This window comes from Polyodon spathula, chromosome 7, assembly GCF_017654505.1.
Source record: "Polyodon spathula isolate WHYD16114869_AA chromosome 7, ASM1765450v1, whole genome shotgun sequence".
NCBI classification, from domain to species: domain Eukaryota; kingdom Metazoa; phylum Chordata; class Actinopteri; order Acipenseriformes; family Polyodontidae; genus Polyodon; species Polyodon spathula.
The window spans coordinates 45,496,122-45,512,687 of NC_054540.1; the positions used below are offsets into that span (position 1 = coordinate 45,496,122).

The 16,566-nt window shown below is 40.8% G+C and overlaps 1 protein-coding gene across 1 annotated transcript in view; it reads left to right on the forward strand.

Moving 5' to 3' along the window:
• The window catches only part of LOC121317858 (CD99 antigen-like protein 2), a 37,192-nt gene extending 28,919 nt beyond the window's left edge, over positions 1-8,273 (forward strand). The window contains exons 4-12 of the mRNA XM_041253955.1: positions 403-519; positions 1,473-1,544; positions 3,191-3,244; positions 4,533-4,604; positions 5,661-5,711; positions 6,014-6,133; positions 7,121-7,189; positions 7,782-7,828; positions 8,262-8,273. Of these exons, the coding sequence (XP_041109889.1) occupies positions 403-519; positions 1,473-1,544; positions 3,191-3,244; positions 4,533-4,604; positions 5,661-5,711; positions 6,014-6,133; positions 7,121-7,189; positions 7,782-7,828; positions 8,262-8,273 (614 nt within the window). The remainder of the gene's footprint in view (positions 1-402; positions 520-1,472; positions 1,545-3,190; positions 3,245-4,532; positions 4,605-5,660; positions 5,712-6,013; positions 6,134-7,120; positions 7,190-7,781; positions 7,829-8,261) is intronic.
• The last annotated feature ends 8,293 nt before the right edge of the window (positions 8,274-16,566 follow it).

Consider the following 16,566-nt stretch of genomic DNA (forward strand, 5'->3'; position numbering starts at 1 on the left):
GTTAAGATTTCCCTTCTGATCTAAATAAAACTAAGCTGCAATCCTGGGCTACACGCACAGCGTCAGTATTTCATCAATTGGGCTTCGTGTTCAAACACTGCCATTTCACTCGCTTCTAATACTACCGAATGCCTCACCTGTCCCTCTAAATCAAGGCAGTCATACTGTGGAGCTTGATGAACCAAATATTCTTACCTACTGGTTTATAAGCATGTTCTGTTGTCATTGTAAACTGTATACAAACCGCCATCACTTCATTCATTTTATTTGGTGGGATCTAAGGGTTTGATTCAGCAAAGTTCCCAATTTACCATTCTGATTGGGAATTGATTTTTGAGCACATCGAATGGTGCATTCTTATGATGTGCTGAAATTAAGACTAACATCTTTCCTTTTTGTCAGATTTAGATCTGTCCGACTTCTTTGACACACCGGGAGACAGGAAGACTACCACGAAAGCACCCAGACTGACCATCACAAGGGCACCAAAGAGGAAACCACAGCCAAAACCACAGCCAGGTGAATTCGCACTGCTTTACTGAAACTCTTCCAAACAGGAAATGCACAATGCACACACTGGGGCTTTGAGTGCTTGAGCTGATGCATTAAAGAGATAATAACCAATACTTAGTGGTTAATGCTAGCAAAACTTCATAAAGTTTATAGATCAAGGGCATCCATTTACTGTACTGTAGGGCTCAAATGTGCAGTTTTGAAAGAAACATGTGGTATTACATAACGTTAACCCTTAGCGGTCCATGTATTCAGCGCCTGTCAGGCGCATCAGGTCCAATTTATTTTCACATACGCTTTTTATTTTACACGCGCTGTTTAAAAGTTTTTTTTTTTCCCCACAGTAAAACAGGTTTAAAAGGCACTGCATATCAAAAGGATACTCACTACTGCATCTCCAGCCAAGCCCCACCCCTTGTTCTCTGTATTTATCACATACCTCTTCATAGTCGTGCATACTGATAAGTCATCTTCTGATCATTCATGTTATCACCAAACTCCTCAATAATCCGATCCAAGTCATTATGTTATTACTATAATATCTCAAAAAGCTCTGCAAATGTCAGTGATATTCTTTGAGTGCTGGATGCGGAAGCAGCTATCGTCTTTGTGCCCGTGTTATCTCTGTGATGCAGGGGCTCTGTGTATTGCTCAGATCCGCACCTTTCTTTTTAGGCTCCTATAGGTCTTATCGGCCAGTAAAAGGTTTTCTGTGCTTTATCTGGAGAAAAAAACGACTAGACCTGTGCTTCACGATTTTTTGATGATGTCGGGGGTCCGACATATGACCGCAAAGGGTTAAAGGAAGTTCTCAGTTTGCTTGCCTTGCATTCTAGGAAATCTGTTACGCTTACACTTCCTGGGTCATTGCACTGCAGCAGTGTCTTGGGGGTCAAAGGATTTCACTGCCTGCAAAGCAAGTCCAGTCATTAGATTTAACAATATGCTTTCTTTTACAGCGAACCCTAATGAGTTTGACCTGGCAGACGCTCTGGATGACAAAAACGACCGCAAAAAAGATAACAATGGAGGTGAGACACATGGAGGGAGAGACCAGCAGAGCTGAGCAGCTTTCCCGTTCCATATCATCTTATCTAGCAGGCTCACAAACTCAAGGGCTCAGTGATACAGAAGGCTCTTCACATTGGGGATTTCAGATATGCAATTAGGCACTGTCAAATTCTCACAGAAACAATTCCTGATCAATTACAGTTCCATTTTGAAATAGATTTCCAATTCCCATTCCCCTATAATCAATTCCAACACATCATTGATCAAAATCGCAATTGGCAGTATGCTGTTAAAATGAGCTTAAGTTAAAGTCACTGTCGATTTTTAATCAGGCTTCACATGAAAGTAGTTGAACAGTCTCAACAATTGTGTCTAAAATATCAATTCCAATTGCAAGCCCTTCAGAGGAATTGGAACTGAAAACCAGGAACTGACCCCAACCCTGATTTGCTTATAGCTGTGCTCCCCAGGAAGTAACCGATACAGACTGTACTAAGCATAAACTGTTCCAGCATCCACAACAGAACCAAAGGACAACATACTAAATCAATTTTGGTTAAATATTTAGTTTGAGATCCCTACTTCTCATAATGCCAACAAGCCTTTTCATTGGCTAGTTTCTAAAAATGTATTTGCAATGTGTTATCAGCAATGACACTGACACAGAAGTGTTAAATATTTATCTGTAAAACGTCGCTGGGTGGACTCTAATATCTGCGGACCAACAGAGGGCTGTTTTATAGTGTTGCACTCAAGCAGGAGCACTTATTGGAAATGAAGAGTCCTAAACAGTGATTTGGGGAGTGAAAAACGCTTTTTAAAAATAGATTTCAAAACCTTAGCTGATTCTTTTTAAATACTCCATCAAGTGAGCAGTGCCAGGTTCAAATGTAATAATTGAAAGAGTTTTCATACTGAAGTAGTAGAGTTATTTTAAGGAGAAACTGGTTCAATTAATAAACCAGATGGGAGAATCAGCAGCTTGTTCTGTGCTTGCTGAGCCCCTGGCTTCACATTGCCAGCCTTCAGAGGAGTGTAGAAATTTCTTTAGGTGGGACTGGGAAATTAAAGCTACGTGGTGCCATCTGCTGGTGAAACAAAAATCTGGATGATTGAATCTCCCATTCAACAGCCAATCAGATTATGTATCTAAGTCAATTTATATAATTACCTGTATCTTTGTTTTATTTATTTTTTATAATTTACTTAATTTGTATTTAGCAAGCAGACAGCATGTGAAGTCACATGGTACAGGGGATCAATCATACCCTACAAAACTGCTAAATGACACATGGCATGATAAAGTTCAGTATTATAGAAAAATAAATATTCAGCTAAGTACAACTGCACAGCTTAATATACCATTTCAAGACTATCTGTGAAGAGCTGAGGTTGTCCTGAGACCATCCGCTTCTCAGGTCAGCTTGTCCTGTTCTAAAAGACACTACACAAATAAACCACCAATCTATGGACAATGACGTCTTCAAACCTCAGCTCAGTTACCCTGTTATTCCCTATAGAGTCAATGTTAAATCCAGGCTTCTGAGCCACGTTTCAGCTGCAATGCAGTAGAAGAGTGGTGTGTTGTAGAAGCCCTGTTGGAAGGAAAGCTAGCCCTGGCTTACAGTTTGCAGTGCCAGTATAACGTGTATTGTGTAACTGACAGATAAAGGCACGGGTTCAAGAGACGACAACAATCCCTCTGGAGGTGGAAAGAGTGGTAAGCAGCCCTTCTGCCCGCCATGAGCTGTTTCTCACTAAAGCTGCTGCACTTGCTTCTTTCTTGGCGTTTCCTTTTTCTTCTGCACCCCAGTGTGTTTAAAATGAACCCATCTCATGTCTCTTTTAAAGATTGCAGGGTATTCTTGGGTAATACAACTAACCTCACAAAGTCGTTCCGGCTCAGATGGACCAAATTCAAGACAGGCTTTGTGTGCATGCGAGAGAGGAGCTGTGTCGGGGTGGGGGGTGGGGGGGGTGGGGGTGGGGTACTGATGTACAGACATGTATTTGTCCTTAAGCTTGTTTAAAAGGCTTTCCAACCAAAAAATAATTGTCAGATAGCTTGCATTGGTCCATGTGAGCTGGAATGACACAAAGTCTTCCCTAATGCCTGTACCTATGCACCCCTAAAATCTTGCACACACAGTACACTGCGGGTCATGATGGGACACCAGTGACTGTGATGAACTGTAAAGCCCTGCTCTTAAACTCCAGGGTTTAACAGTAACTGATTGTATGCAGTGAACATGGTATAGCTGTGGTGCCATATACTAACTGGAAAGAATCAGGACTGGCATTGCTAATTATCCATGGTGTTATAATGGAAAAAATATAGTGTAACATTGTTTAAACATTATACACGTGTGGTTAATACCTCTTAGATAACCATGCTATAACAGTTCAACACCAGATAAATTCTGGATTAGAAATAATCATGCAGACAAACAGCTTGGCAAATAACATCATCAGTGTTGACATTGTAATGAATGGATTCATCAAAAACTGGATAGCAGCAGCCCAATTTAGAAGCTAATATTAGTGTGTGTCCTGTAAGCTACAGGGAGGAGATTAAGGAGATATGATATCCACTGCAGGGCGTCCTAGTGAACAGGAGGCTGTGTAGACAATTTCCCTTGAGTGGCTGTGTGTTTGTGTGTGCCGTGCAAAAAAACCCATTAGAAGTAATTGTGATTTCTTACATACCGGTAGTATTCAAATTGCTTGAAGATTTGTAATGAACACTACGAAGAAAGGATATGCTCTTTTCTTTCTGTCTAACTTCCTTTCTTACTGCTATTAGTCTTGCATGCTTACCAAAGTGGATCTGTCTTCAGATACATTTGTGATGTAGCCCTGTTGGATTTCTTGAAGGATGGTTGCACTGTGCCACAGCGGCACCTCCAGGCATTCGCCCTGGGAGTGAAACAGTAACCGGAAACAGAAGCCCAGCTTCTAGGCTATATAGGTACAGAATTGCCTGTTCTGATTTTGTTAACTCATTCTAGGCGGTGGAGCCATCTCAGACAAGGATCTGGAAGACATTCTAAATGATGGTTATTCTCCGGATAGGAAGAAAGGTAGGTTTTTGGCCATTGGTTTTGAAACCAAGAACATTTATTAATAATTCACTTCTACTGTCCAATAGGGATGTAACAATGTACTAATTTCACAGTACGATGTCTATCCCGATATGCAGGTCACAGTACGATATGGATTGCGATGAGTGTGCTGGTCCTAATGGGCTACTTGGATGGTGCAGAATAAGATATTTCATGATAGAAAATGCTGTTGAAAGACAACAATGAAAGGATATGTTCATACCAACTATAAAACACACTTATTTCTTCACCATTTGAACAGTAATGCTCTATGATGTGTGTTTGGTCTTGTATCACAATACAAACCTCTGTTACAATCCACTGTGTTACGTACAGAAAGAAGCACAATGAATTGATACACCCCTCCTAGTACTGGGACAATCTGTTCGGCAGATACAGTGAAGCCCTCTTAATGTCAGTGCAACATCATTTTGAACAGAAAATGGTCGATTTACTAAACAGCTGGTTTTATATAGGTTATGCAAATTTGTATTCCAGTATGTGCTTGATTCAGTGTGCTAGTGAGTACAATGTATAGAAATGCTTTTTACTGTACCACAAATACTTCAACGTGGAGAAGTTTGATACCTGGATGCATAGAACTCCATTCCTGTGCCTGCCGTTATCTACCTGAGCAAATGTGCGCCAGCACTATTGGCTTCAATGATCATTGGGTTTTAAATATGTGCATTACATGTACCGTTTCATTAAAATTGTAATGCATGCTCAGAAGTGTGGATCGGCAATATAAATTGTTATGGATTATTGATATTTTTGTAATTGATAAGTAGGTACAGTGTGTGTGTGCGATTGAGAGAGATATATATATATGTGTGTGTGTGTGTGTGTGTGTGTGTGTGTGTGTGTATATCTGTATATACTGTATATTTTTTCTAAACCAGATAACTGTCAAGTAAAACAGATCTAGAGATGTATTGGCAATAGATGATTGACCTCAGCTGGGTTTAGGTGAATCAGATCTACCCCTCTCTAAGAATACAGCACTGTTTATCATTTATTATGTTTTTTTACAAGGTGGTGGTGGTGGCGGTGGTAATGTACCATCAGATGATCCAGGATATGGAGGTAAACCTTGTGATCACTTGCCTGTGTAAAACTCGATGTAATACTGGATATATTTAAAACAAAAAAAAAAAATCTAAAACATTTGTGTATCATGATGTAATCTAATACAACAGAGTGATCTGATTGGCTAGCAAGGTTGTAACAGTGTGAAATAAATATAGAGATATATACTGTGAATCCTTTCTGGCCAGTTACCAAGCATAGAAAATGTCATTCCAGCTTTGCCGGTAGGTGGTTTATCTATTTGTGTGCTGCAATAATGTTCCCAGTATGCACAGCCAGTCTGTCTGCTCCCTCCACAGATAGCACAGCTGAGACTGGCACCATTGCAGGGATTGCCAGTGCCATCGGCATGGCCCTCGTGGGCATTGTAACCAGTTACATCTCATACCAGAAGAAGAAACTGTGCTTCAGCATACAAGGTACTGGCAGCTCTTTCCAGGCGTTGGGGAGGGAGGGTTGAGAAGCAGGTCACAGTAACAACACCTCTGCTTTAGGTTCTTATAGAGGTGCAAGACCGAGGGTTCAGATGAGCCCAGCACTGAAGAAGATCTTTAGACGGCCCCCAGTTTAATTCACTGGTATTCATTCACTTTACACTGGGGGATACTTTCTCTTTCCTTATCGTATGCTGGTCTACACTTTGGGGATTTTCTTCTGTCTTTCCTCAGCTCTGGAAATGGGCGAAGGATGTCTTCTTTTAGTCCTTGCCTATAGATTCTCTATGTAGCAGTAAGGAGATTTAATAGAGGCATGTTTTGAGCAGGCAACTCTAAGCTTATCATTTTCAGTGTCTTGGTTGTTACACACCCGTCAGGATACCCCTATGAAGGAGGGAGTGATTGTGAATGAATAACTGCTAATAAATAAAATACATGTAGTCTTACGTTCTCCCAGTGAGGGTGGCTCTGTAATGGAGCAGTTTAGACAGGCTACTGCCTCACGGTGACATCTTGAGCAAGGGCTGGATTTGACACGGGACTATGATGTGCCTGCTGCTCACACACAGCGGGTTCCACCCTTTGAAGGAGTGCAAGTTTTAAATTTACCTGCCGACTCTTACCTGGAGAGGTGGTTCCATAAAGAATTCAACTGTAAATTTAGATCATTCTTCTCAAAATGGGCTAGCCTGAGGGAAATAAGTGTGAACTATTCTCTGAATGGACAGAGGCATGCTTTGAGGGATCCGTACCACCGTGCCAGGGTGTTGGTGGGGTTGAAGGCGTGAGGAAATGCTCAATGTTTATGCTGTGGTTTGGCTGGTCTTTTGATTTCTGCTCTGACTGGGGTGGTGGTCTGAAGAGAATTCTAAAAAGCACCTCTTTGCTTTATGACCCCATTTCTTAGAAGGTTTGATTGGGGAGTGCGGTGAATGATTAGTTTATAAAGTGTGTTTCTGTAACCCACAGAGAGTCTGAACATCTCACAGTATGTAAAAGGAGAACAGTTAGAAGCAGTTGTTGCTGAGGAACCCCAAGGTAATGTATATATCTGTCCAAACACATGTGGCTTATTAAACAACCAGGTTACAATAAAGGGACCAGCCATATAAACAGGTAATATCTGCAAAAGGGGCCAGGTTGTATACAACAAAGCAGCAGCCCTGTAAAGTGTGCAGATGGAATGTGTCAAACAAGACAAATTGAGGCAAACTTGCAGCCCTGGGGTCAATTGCAGCTGGAACTGTGCACTTCAGAACTCATTGCAGTTACAGTGGAACTGTAGTAGAACTCATTGCAGTTACAGTAGAACTGTAGTAGAACTCATTGCAGTTACAGTAGAACTGTTGTGAAACCTTGGCACACCTGTGTAACTGGAATGATTCCATATAATTGATGCATTACAGTTCAATTACACATCAGTTTGTACGATCATGATTGGTGTATTTTCAGTCACTTATGATGACCCCATTTGTTTGAAGAAAATGCTACCTGTGATATTGCTTGGTTGTTTAGAATATACAGTAAGCAGGTTTAATGTGGGTAGCTGTTTGTTACTTTTCAGTTTAATTGTGATTGAACAAAATTCAAAATTTGCACCCCAATTGTTTTTGGTTCTGATTCTGCACAGCTCAGCAAACCCTCCTGCAGTCCCCGGCCACAGATCCTACTTCACAAGTGCGTGTTCTGGGTTTTGGGATTTGTGGCCCGCGTCTAACCTCCCCCCCCCCCCCCCCCCCCCCTCCCCCCCCCCCCCCCCTCCCCCCCCCCCCCCCCCCGAAGTGTCCGACCAGGGCTGTAAACAGTCGCGAAGGATTGAAGACGAAGTGTTTGAGAAGCAGAGCCCTTCAGCCGGAGTTAACTTTCTTCTTGATGTCAACTAACTTTCACTGTGTACCTTCATTTCTTTTTCTTTATCCATTTTTTTAATGAACTGAGCCTGTTTACATTTTACAATTGCACAGAAATGATTTTATCTAAAGGGATTACCTGGAGCTTAGAAGTATGGAAAATGTGTTTTTATTTTAAACGTGTTTTTTCCTGCTTGTTTAACTTTCATTGTGAATAGCTTCACTAAGTCAGCCTGTTTCACTTGTTAAGATCTCTGCAGGTGAAGAGCTGAGCTGGCTGTTGGTTTGACTCCCAGCTTGAGCCTCATGTTTAGACTCTGACTACGTAAGAGTTCTTCAGTCCCTGCTGTTGTAAACCTGGGTGAAAGCAGGACCTACCAAAGTGACATCTTGCGCTTGGGCTGGGCTGCCAGGCTACTTCAAAATGACCAACTAAAGATTGTACGTAATAAAGGAAAACAGGACATGAATGGAGCGTGAAATGTTTAAAGCATTTTTTTTTATTAATATTTTTCTTTTAGTGAGTGAACATGGCCACATGATGGCTGCTTGCTGTAAATATGTTATTTCAGTTTTTTTTTTCTTTTAATTTCTCTGCCTCCCCTCCCTAGTGAGAAAACAGCAGAATCCACAGGTTTTTTGAGGGGGCACAGTCTGGTAATTTTAAATGTAAATATTTTATTTTGAGAAAAGGTGGTGATGTTAATTGTAAGATTTAGACAGTTGGAGCTGAATAACACCAGTCAATGTACAGCATTGTTTTATCATTGCCTGCACGCTGCAGTCTGTCCTATGGGATCTGCCAGTGAAGTTGGTTTAGTTTGTGCATATTACTTGTTATAAACCCAGTGTGTTAGTGTCATGTTTGCCTAGAATAGTATGCTACTGCCACTGAGGATTTGTTTTTAATGCATTCAGTTGCGATTTCTCTGCCAGTAATTGAACACATTTTGAATGGCATCCACTTGACTTGGGGTTTGCAGCCCATTAAAACCACTGTGTTCCTGGCTTACCTTTGATTTAATTTTAGCAGGATGCATTTAGGAAGCTGAAAGAATTGTACACTGCTGTTCAAGTGCTTCATGCAACCTGTTTTGAATCTTGAGCTTAACGGAGAGTGTAGATAACATTTATAACCACCTACTTCTGCAGAAAAGAATTTTAAAGCTGTTCCCCCTGCAGCTAAACAAATTGTAATGAAAATTGGTGTTGAGCATGTGTACACAGAAGGCTAAGCAGATACCCTGAATCCATTGTAGCTGTCTTTCAAAGTGCTACATGGTTAAGCCCTTTAGAGTTTTCTTCTAGGGTGAAGCCCTGATAATGAAGATGGTATCGTTGTTTGCTTTGTTAAAGACAGCAAAGATAGGGCAGCTTGTTGCACCAAGGCTTTTAATCAGCAGCTTGTGTTTTGTTTTGGGGTCTTGTCCTGTGTGTTTCCCCAGCAATACAACTACCCCTTATTGTAATATGCAGTAGAAATGAACTGCGGCAAATATATATATATATATATATATATATATATATATATATATATATATATATATATATGACACACACACACACACACACACAGTGCCTATAGTAAGTATTCACCCCTCTTGGACGTTTATGTTTTTTTTTTCCTTTGATTTACACAACCTGCTCAACACTTTGAGGAGGCAAGAGAATTTTTATTGTGAAACAACAGTTAATGAAAAACTAAAAAAAAAACTAACTGAAATGTCTTGGTTAGATAAGTATTGAACCCCCTGAGTCAATACTTGATAGAAACACCTTTGGAAACAATTACAGCTGTGAGTCTTTTGGGGTAAGTCTCTGCCAGGTTTGCACATCTGAACTCTGCAATATTCACCTATTCTTCTTGGAAAAATTGTTCAAGCTCTGTCAAGTTGGATGGGGATCGTTGCCACAGATTCTCAATCGGATTCAAGTCCGGGCTTTGACTGGGCCACTCTAGGACATTCACTTTCTTGTTTTTAAGCCACTCCAGTGTCGCTTTGGCTGTGTGCTTGGGGTCATTGTCCTGCTGAAAGGTGAATCTCTGTCCCAGTCTTTTGCAGACTGAAGCAGGTTTTCCTCAAGGATTTGCCTATATTAAGCTTCATCCATTTTGCCCCGTACCCTGACAAGCTTCCCAGTCCCTGCCGATGAAAAGCATCCCCATAGCATGATGCTGCCACCACCATGCTTCACAGTAGGGATGGTGTTACCTGGGTGATGTGCTGTGTTGGGTTTGGACCAGACATGGCGATTTGCACTTAGGCCAAATAGTTAAATTTTTGTTTCATCAGACTACAGAATCTTTTGCCACATCTTTTCAGAGTCTCCCACATGCCTTTTTGAAATTCCAAGTGGGATTTTACATGGGCATTTTCAGAAATGGCTTCCATCTTGGCACTCTTTCACACAGGCCAGATTTGTGGAGTACCTCAGCTATTGTTAACACATGGACAGTTTCTCACATCTCAGCCATGGAACGCTGTAAGTCTTTCAGAGTTATCATTGGCCTCTTGGTGGCTTCTCTGACCTATGCCCTTCTTACCCGGCTGCTCAGTTTGGGAGGATGGCCTGCTCTAAGCAGATTCTGGGTGGTGCCGTATACCTTCCAATCTTATTGATCGACTTAACTGTGCTCCAAGGGATAGTGAATGCCTTTGAAATCTTTGTATACCTCTGATCTGTGCCTTTCCACAACTTTATCCCGGAGTTGTTTTGAAAGCTCCTTGGTCTTCATGGTAGTACCTTTGCTTTGAATGCACTACCCAACTGTGGGACCTTACAGACAGGTGTATATAATCTGAAATCAGGTGAACCACTTTTTTTGCACACAAATGGCCTCCTTTTAACTGGCCTAACATTTAACTGTAATGTTGTTGAAGCTGACACCCTGGGATCCTTCAGGAAGCTGCTTGATGAGATTTTGGGATCAATAAGCTACTAACAACCAAACGAGCAAGATGGGCCGAATGGCCTCCTCTCGTTTGTAAACTTTCATATGTTCTTATGTTCTTATTGTGTGAATTCTGTGTGAAAGTGTTGAGTAGGTTGTGTAAATCAAAGAAAAAAAACATTTAAATGCATCAAGATTTCAGGTTGTAACACCACAAACTGAAAAAGTCCAAGGGGGGTGGTTTACTTCCTATAGGCAGTGGTGTGTGTGTGTGAAATCATGTGGAATATTTATTTTCCTTTGCGGCTCAGAGAAATGTAAATGCAGCACATCTGATTACTGCAAAGTGAGCTACGCTGGCTAGGACTGCTGTCAGGTCATGTATCAATGCCCCTTGCATATTTAAATACATCTTACAAGACAGAGCAGGATTTGAATGTCAGCTCAGCTAATGAGTGACTGCTTTGCTTTTTTGCAAGATGAAGTAGCATTGTATTAAAGTGGATCACATCCACTGACAAAGCCTTACAACTGAGGGAGGTTTTTCTGTCTTTGGTAATCACTGACCCTTAGCCTGTTTCGAAAAGATTTTCTCCACAGCCGTGTTTAAAAAAAAAATCTGCCTCTTTATATAAACAGATTCTTGAGTTGCATTCAGTGCGAGTTTTCATCTGACTCTATTCAGGGACTTAAGAGCTGTGCAGCGCTGAATGAAAAGGCCCTGTCTTTCCTGCCACTCTCAGTCGCATTGAAGTCAAACTGCAGGAATGATGAAGCAGACTGACCTTCTACAGCAGCGAATATTTACATGAAAACGTGTTTCTGGACTCCAGTGTGAATATTCAAACAACTTTCCTGAATTAGCTTTGCTGAGCCTATTCTGCGTATTTCAGTTAATTTAGTAAGATCTTGTGTGACTTACTGATTGCCCCAGTGTTCTAATAAATACCAGTTTGGATCTATTAAGTGGCACTACTCAACTCCACTCCTGCTAAACCACCACCACTAGAGTATGTAAACCTCAGGAATTTGTGGTGAAGAGTGTTTGCAAAGTTTCAAGACAATTCAACAAGCAGTACTTCAGTTATATTTAGAAGTGTGAGGAATGAAGGTATCCCTGTTGCTGGGGATAGTGAATTTGGGTCACAATAGGGTAGGGGGCTATGACACAAACAGTAGGTTTGACAAAGGGGTCACTCCATGGTAATTACTGACTTGAAACCAGCGCTGCTTTCTTGTGCACATAAAACAGAACTCGCAAACACCCTCTGACTTGTGGTAATTAATTATGAGAGGAATTAATTCTTCCACTGATCTAGCAGCAGCGGATATACACTTAAGCAATACACCAAATTCCTCCTATTAAAAGGAGTATATTGTTGTAATGCGTTTTTGAAGTTACAAATATATAAATGTGAGGTTCACTATGTTAGATTTTGAGGGACAGAATTATGTTTTGCTTTCTGTTTTGCTCAGCGGGAAGCTAGATGACATGATATTGTAGTTCTATAAAAAAAAAAAAACTAATGATCTGTTGGGGGGTCATTTTTCTCTTTTAAGATTAATTTATTTTCCCTGAAGACTTGTACTAACTACATAATTTACAGCTGACTTTTTCTAACACTCCACTTGGTGCCTTTCTTATTAAATAACACCATATTTTGTGCTACACTTAACCTAGATAGTTAGCTAGTGCCTGCTTTGATTGTGTTTCCAGTTGGCCTCTTAATACTTATGATGTTAAAAAAAAAAAAAAAAAAAAAAAAAACCTCCACTGTGTGATGTGATAATAAAAACAAAAGCATGAGCTGTCTTTGAGATTGTAAGCACGGTACGGTTTTGTGGTATTTCTGAAAGCATCCAGTGACCTGAGTTTCAGACATCATACAGGTTATCTGGGTGAAGTAGCAGAGGGCCTCAGCAGGCAGCATCCCCTGTCTGTCTGTAGAAGTATTGCACTGTTACTGGATGGACCGGGCCAAAATAGTTCATATTCCTGAGGCAGGCCTTTTCATAGAGAGCTAGTCGCTCACAAATTCTCATATAATTCCTTGTTAGAATAAAACTAACATTGAGCAACATAGAGGTCCACCTAACACTGTTAATGCTGAGATTATAATTGACGTTCATGTGTCTAATACCCATATCCACATCATGTAAATAATGAACGATCAGCGCGCACTAGCAAAATAAACGGCAAGTTCAGATGTTTTGTGTCACTATGCCTTGATGGTAACTCGCAAGTCGCTGTCAATTCGTAGTAAGATTGGAAGTTGCAGTAAGACACGATCCTAAATGACTGCCTTTGTCAGTTTGTGTTTGACTGTTCCTTTTGTCTCTTGTATTTAGTGACGTTAATAAAGCACCCCAAAGGCATTGCTAAAAGTTGCCACTGTATTTAAATCATTAACATAGACCCCAATCTGTTCTGAACGTGGTTTATACTGGGAGACTATAGAAACACACCCCACTGCCTCCCCCCCGTCATGCTGCCAGTCTCTGCAGACCAGTGCTGTGAATCAGGTTGATAAATAGGAGGGACATTGTAATTCAGCAGCAGATCTAGCTGTGGTCGTTTGAGGAAAGTCATTAGTTTGGCTGCAGTTTTCCATTGTCTTGCATGTTGAGTCTGTAAACAGCTTGTTTGTACTCATTCCATCTTGCTTTTAATTTTTGTTAAAATGATTAATTGAATTACACATCACCTGTCACTGATGTATCACTGGAATGCATTGAATAAAAGGAGTCTTGCTAAACCAGACGCTCAAGCGGTTCTGTGGAATTCATTTCTCAGATACAGTGCAGTTGATCCTGTACTGATGGACCCCCCTGTCTGTACAGACCCCTGGTAATTACCTGTACGATACAGGAGATTCATCAGCGCTGGATATGTTCATGTCTGCCTTCACTGCCTGCTTGTAAAACCCAAACCAAAAAGACATGCTCTGCAATGTTTCTTCCTATGATGGGGTGTCAATACATCCCCCAGTACATTTCCCCAATGTAAAACAGCTTTGGGCCATTCAGAGTATTTGTCTGCATGTGACAATGTTCACACACAATTCACCAACAAGCTGAAAAAGTGTCCCTTTAGCTTAACAGCCCCATTGCAGACAGATCCCTAACAGTTCTGTTTATAAGACAGCATCTTTAAGCAGGACAGCATTCATATGTATCTATCTTTAAATACTTAATAGAACATCTATAGTACTACTAAATGGAATACAGTAAATGTAATGTTATAAATTGGCATTTAGTACTACCATATTTTTTACAAGCTGACCCAACAGTACCATGCTTGTAAAGCCTAATTTTAAAAACTGGCTCTACCTGATTTACGGTATGCCCTCCTGGGGAAGTTGCCACAGCTTCAGTTCCAGCTTGGGGAGAATGAACTGAGTGTGAAGAGGAGGGCCCTGCTTGTAAAGGCAAGTACCATTAGAGCCACACAATGTCCCTGTTTTGTGATTTTCATCAAGAAATAGTTATCCTGATACCCACGCAGGTACATACCTTTTTTTATATCAAATGCAATAGATACAGCAGTTCAGTCCCAAAGATATATTCATAGAAAAAGCTGTTTATTAGACTTTACTGGTGGAAAGAGAGAAGCTAAAAGGAATGCTTCAATATAACAGCGCTTTATGATTGAAAGAGCCCCTAACACATCTTCCTTTACTCCCAAGAGCATGAACACGGCCTGGGAGCTGCACTGCCAGCAGCCTTGCGTCTCAGCTGGTGCAAGGCTAATGACCTGAGAACTCATGAGTACACAGGTCAGTCCACGTGTGCAGAGTGAAAGAACAGAGAACTCAGCGTGACCCACACTGTCAGGGAGAACCATGGGATCCGCGCGAGGAAAAGCGCTACAGAAATGTGAATAGTTGTTAAAGTATTACAGTAAAAGCAGAGCAAAGTGTAATAAGGCACAATGACGCATAGGTAAACACTAAATCCCAGAGAGGTATTGCAAAGCATGTTAAAAACCAAAAAAAAAGGGCAACTATTGTAAATGCATAGTATAACCATGGGAAAACTTATAAGGGAAGCACATGGAGTAAATTTTCTATGAAAATAACTTTTCCAGTAGTAAATTCATTTAAACACACTAAAACTGTATCATACAATTCAGTACCAAATGATTTAAAAACATGTTCTTACAAATAACCTGCAAGAGAAAAAAATGAACATGTTTCCAGCAGATTGAGGCCTGTGTGAACAGTGCTGAGGCAGGAACAAAGATTAAGAGGAAAACAATACCTTGTGACACTAATGCTGTGAAAAGGAGCCCAGACTATCACACATTACATTGCGCTTTATCACACAGTAAGCATAAATGGCCACTCATTGCTCAGTCTCTTGTATATAGATAGCTTGCAGAGGAATGTATAGTCTCAGATCGCTTGCAGAAGAATGCATTCTGTCACAAATCCCTTGCAGGAATGTATTCCGTCACAGATCCCTTGCAGAATGTATTCTGTCACAAATCGCTTGCAGAGGAAGGTATTCTATCACAGATCGTTTGCAGAGGAACACATTCTATCACAGATCCCTTGCAGGAATGTATTCTGTCACAGATCCCTTGCAGGAAGGTATTCTGTCACAAATCGCTTGCAGAGGAATGTATTCTGTCACAAATCGCCTGTGGGAATGTATTCTGTCACAGGTTGCTTGCAGAGGTGCATTTTCCGTGTTTTAAGTAGTTGAGTAGACGTGTTACTGTTTGTTACTATTTGATTGTTGACTGTTTCACTGAATGTTGATTGTATTATGATTTGTATTTTATTTTTGTACTGCGTTTTATTGTGTTGCTGCTTTTCTTGGCTAGGTTGCACTTGTAAAAGAGATTTTAATCTAAATGTGCTTACTTAGTGAAATAAAGGTTTAAAAAAAAAAATCTGTCATAGATCATTTGCAGCTGAATGCATTCTATCTCGGATCGCTTGCAGAGCAATGCATTCTGGGTCCTGCGGATGGGTATAGGGAGAGCATTTAGGGGCAGGCTCACTGTTCTGAGCTATTGTTAAAAGTCTGAAATCATGTTGTACAAGTGCTTTTATGAGGCTAATTACAGCTACCACAGGAGATCCTTTGTAAACACGTCACAAATGATGGCTTTTCCAAGTGAACCACTAATCCAACTATCCGCAGGACCAGAAGAACACGGACAGGGGGGACGACCCCTTTGTAAAACAGTTTTGAACTGGGGACTAAAAACTATTCTATTCTATTCTACAAAATAGAAAGACTGCTGCAGTAAAAGCAGATGTCTGATGGACAGCTATACAATTTCCAGCAAACACAAATCGAAGAGCACAGAACATGATGTTAACTGCCAGACTGGCTTGTCAATACACTCCAGCCTATAGGACTGAACAATTCTACTATCCCGGCTGTCGATCAGGCAGATCCGACTGCAGCTTAAGTGTTAAGGTGAATATATTTGAGAATTGCTGTACAACAAAACAGGCTTGCAGTACTTGATTCAGCACACACTTAATATGTCCTTAAAAATAATAAAAAGGAAGACAACGGGTGGTGCAGTAACATACGGGACCCACACTGTTATATGCATCTGATAAATAACCCTGAACCCCAATGGTATCCATACAGTCTACCCGTACATCAACATTAAAAAAACAAAACAAATTGAAATCGCATACAAGAACATG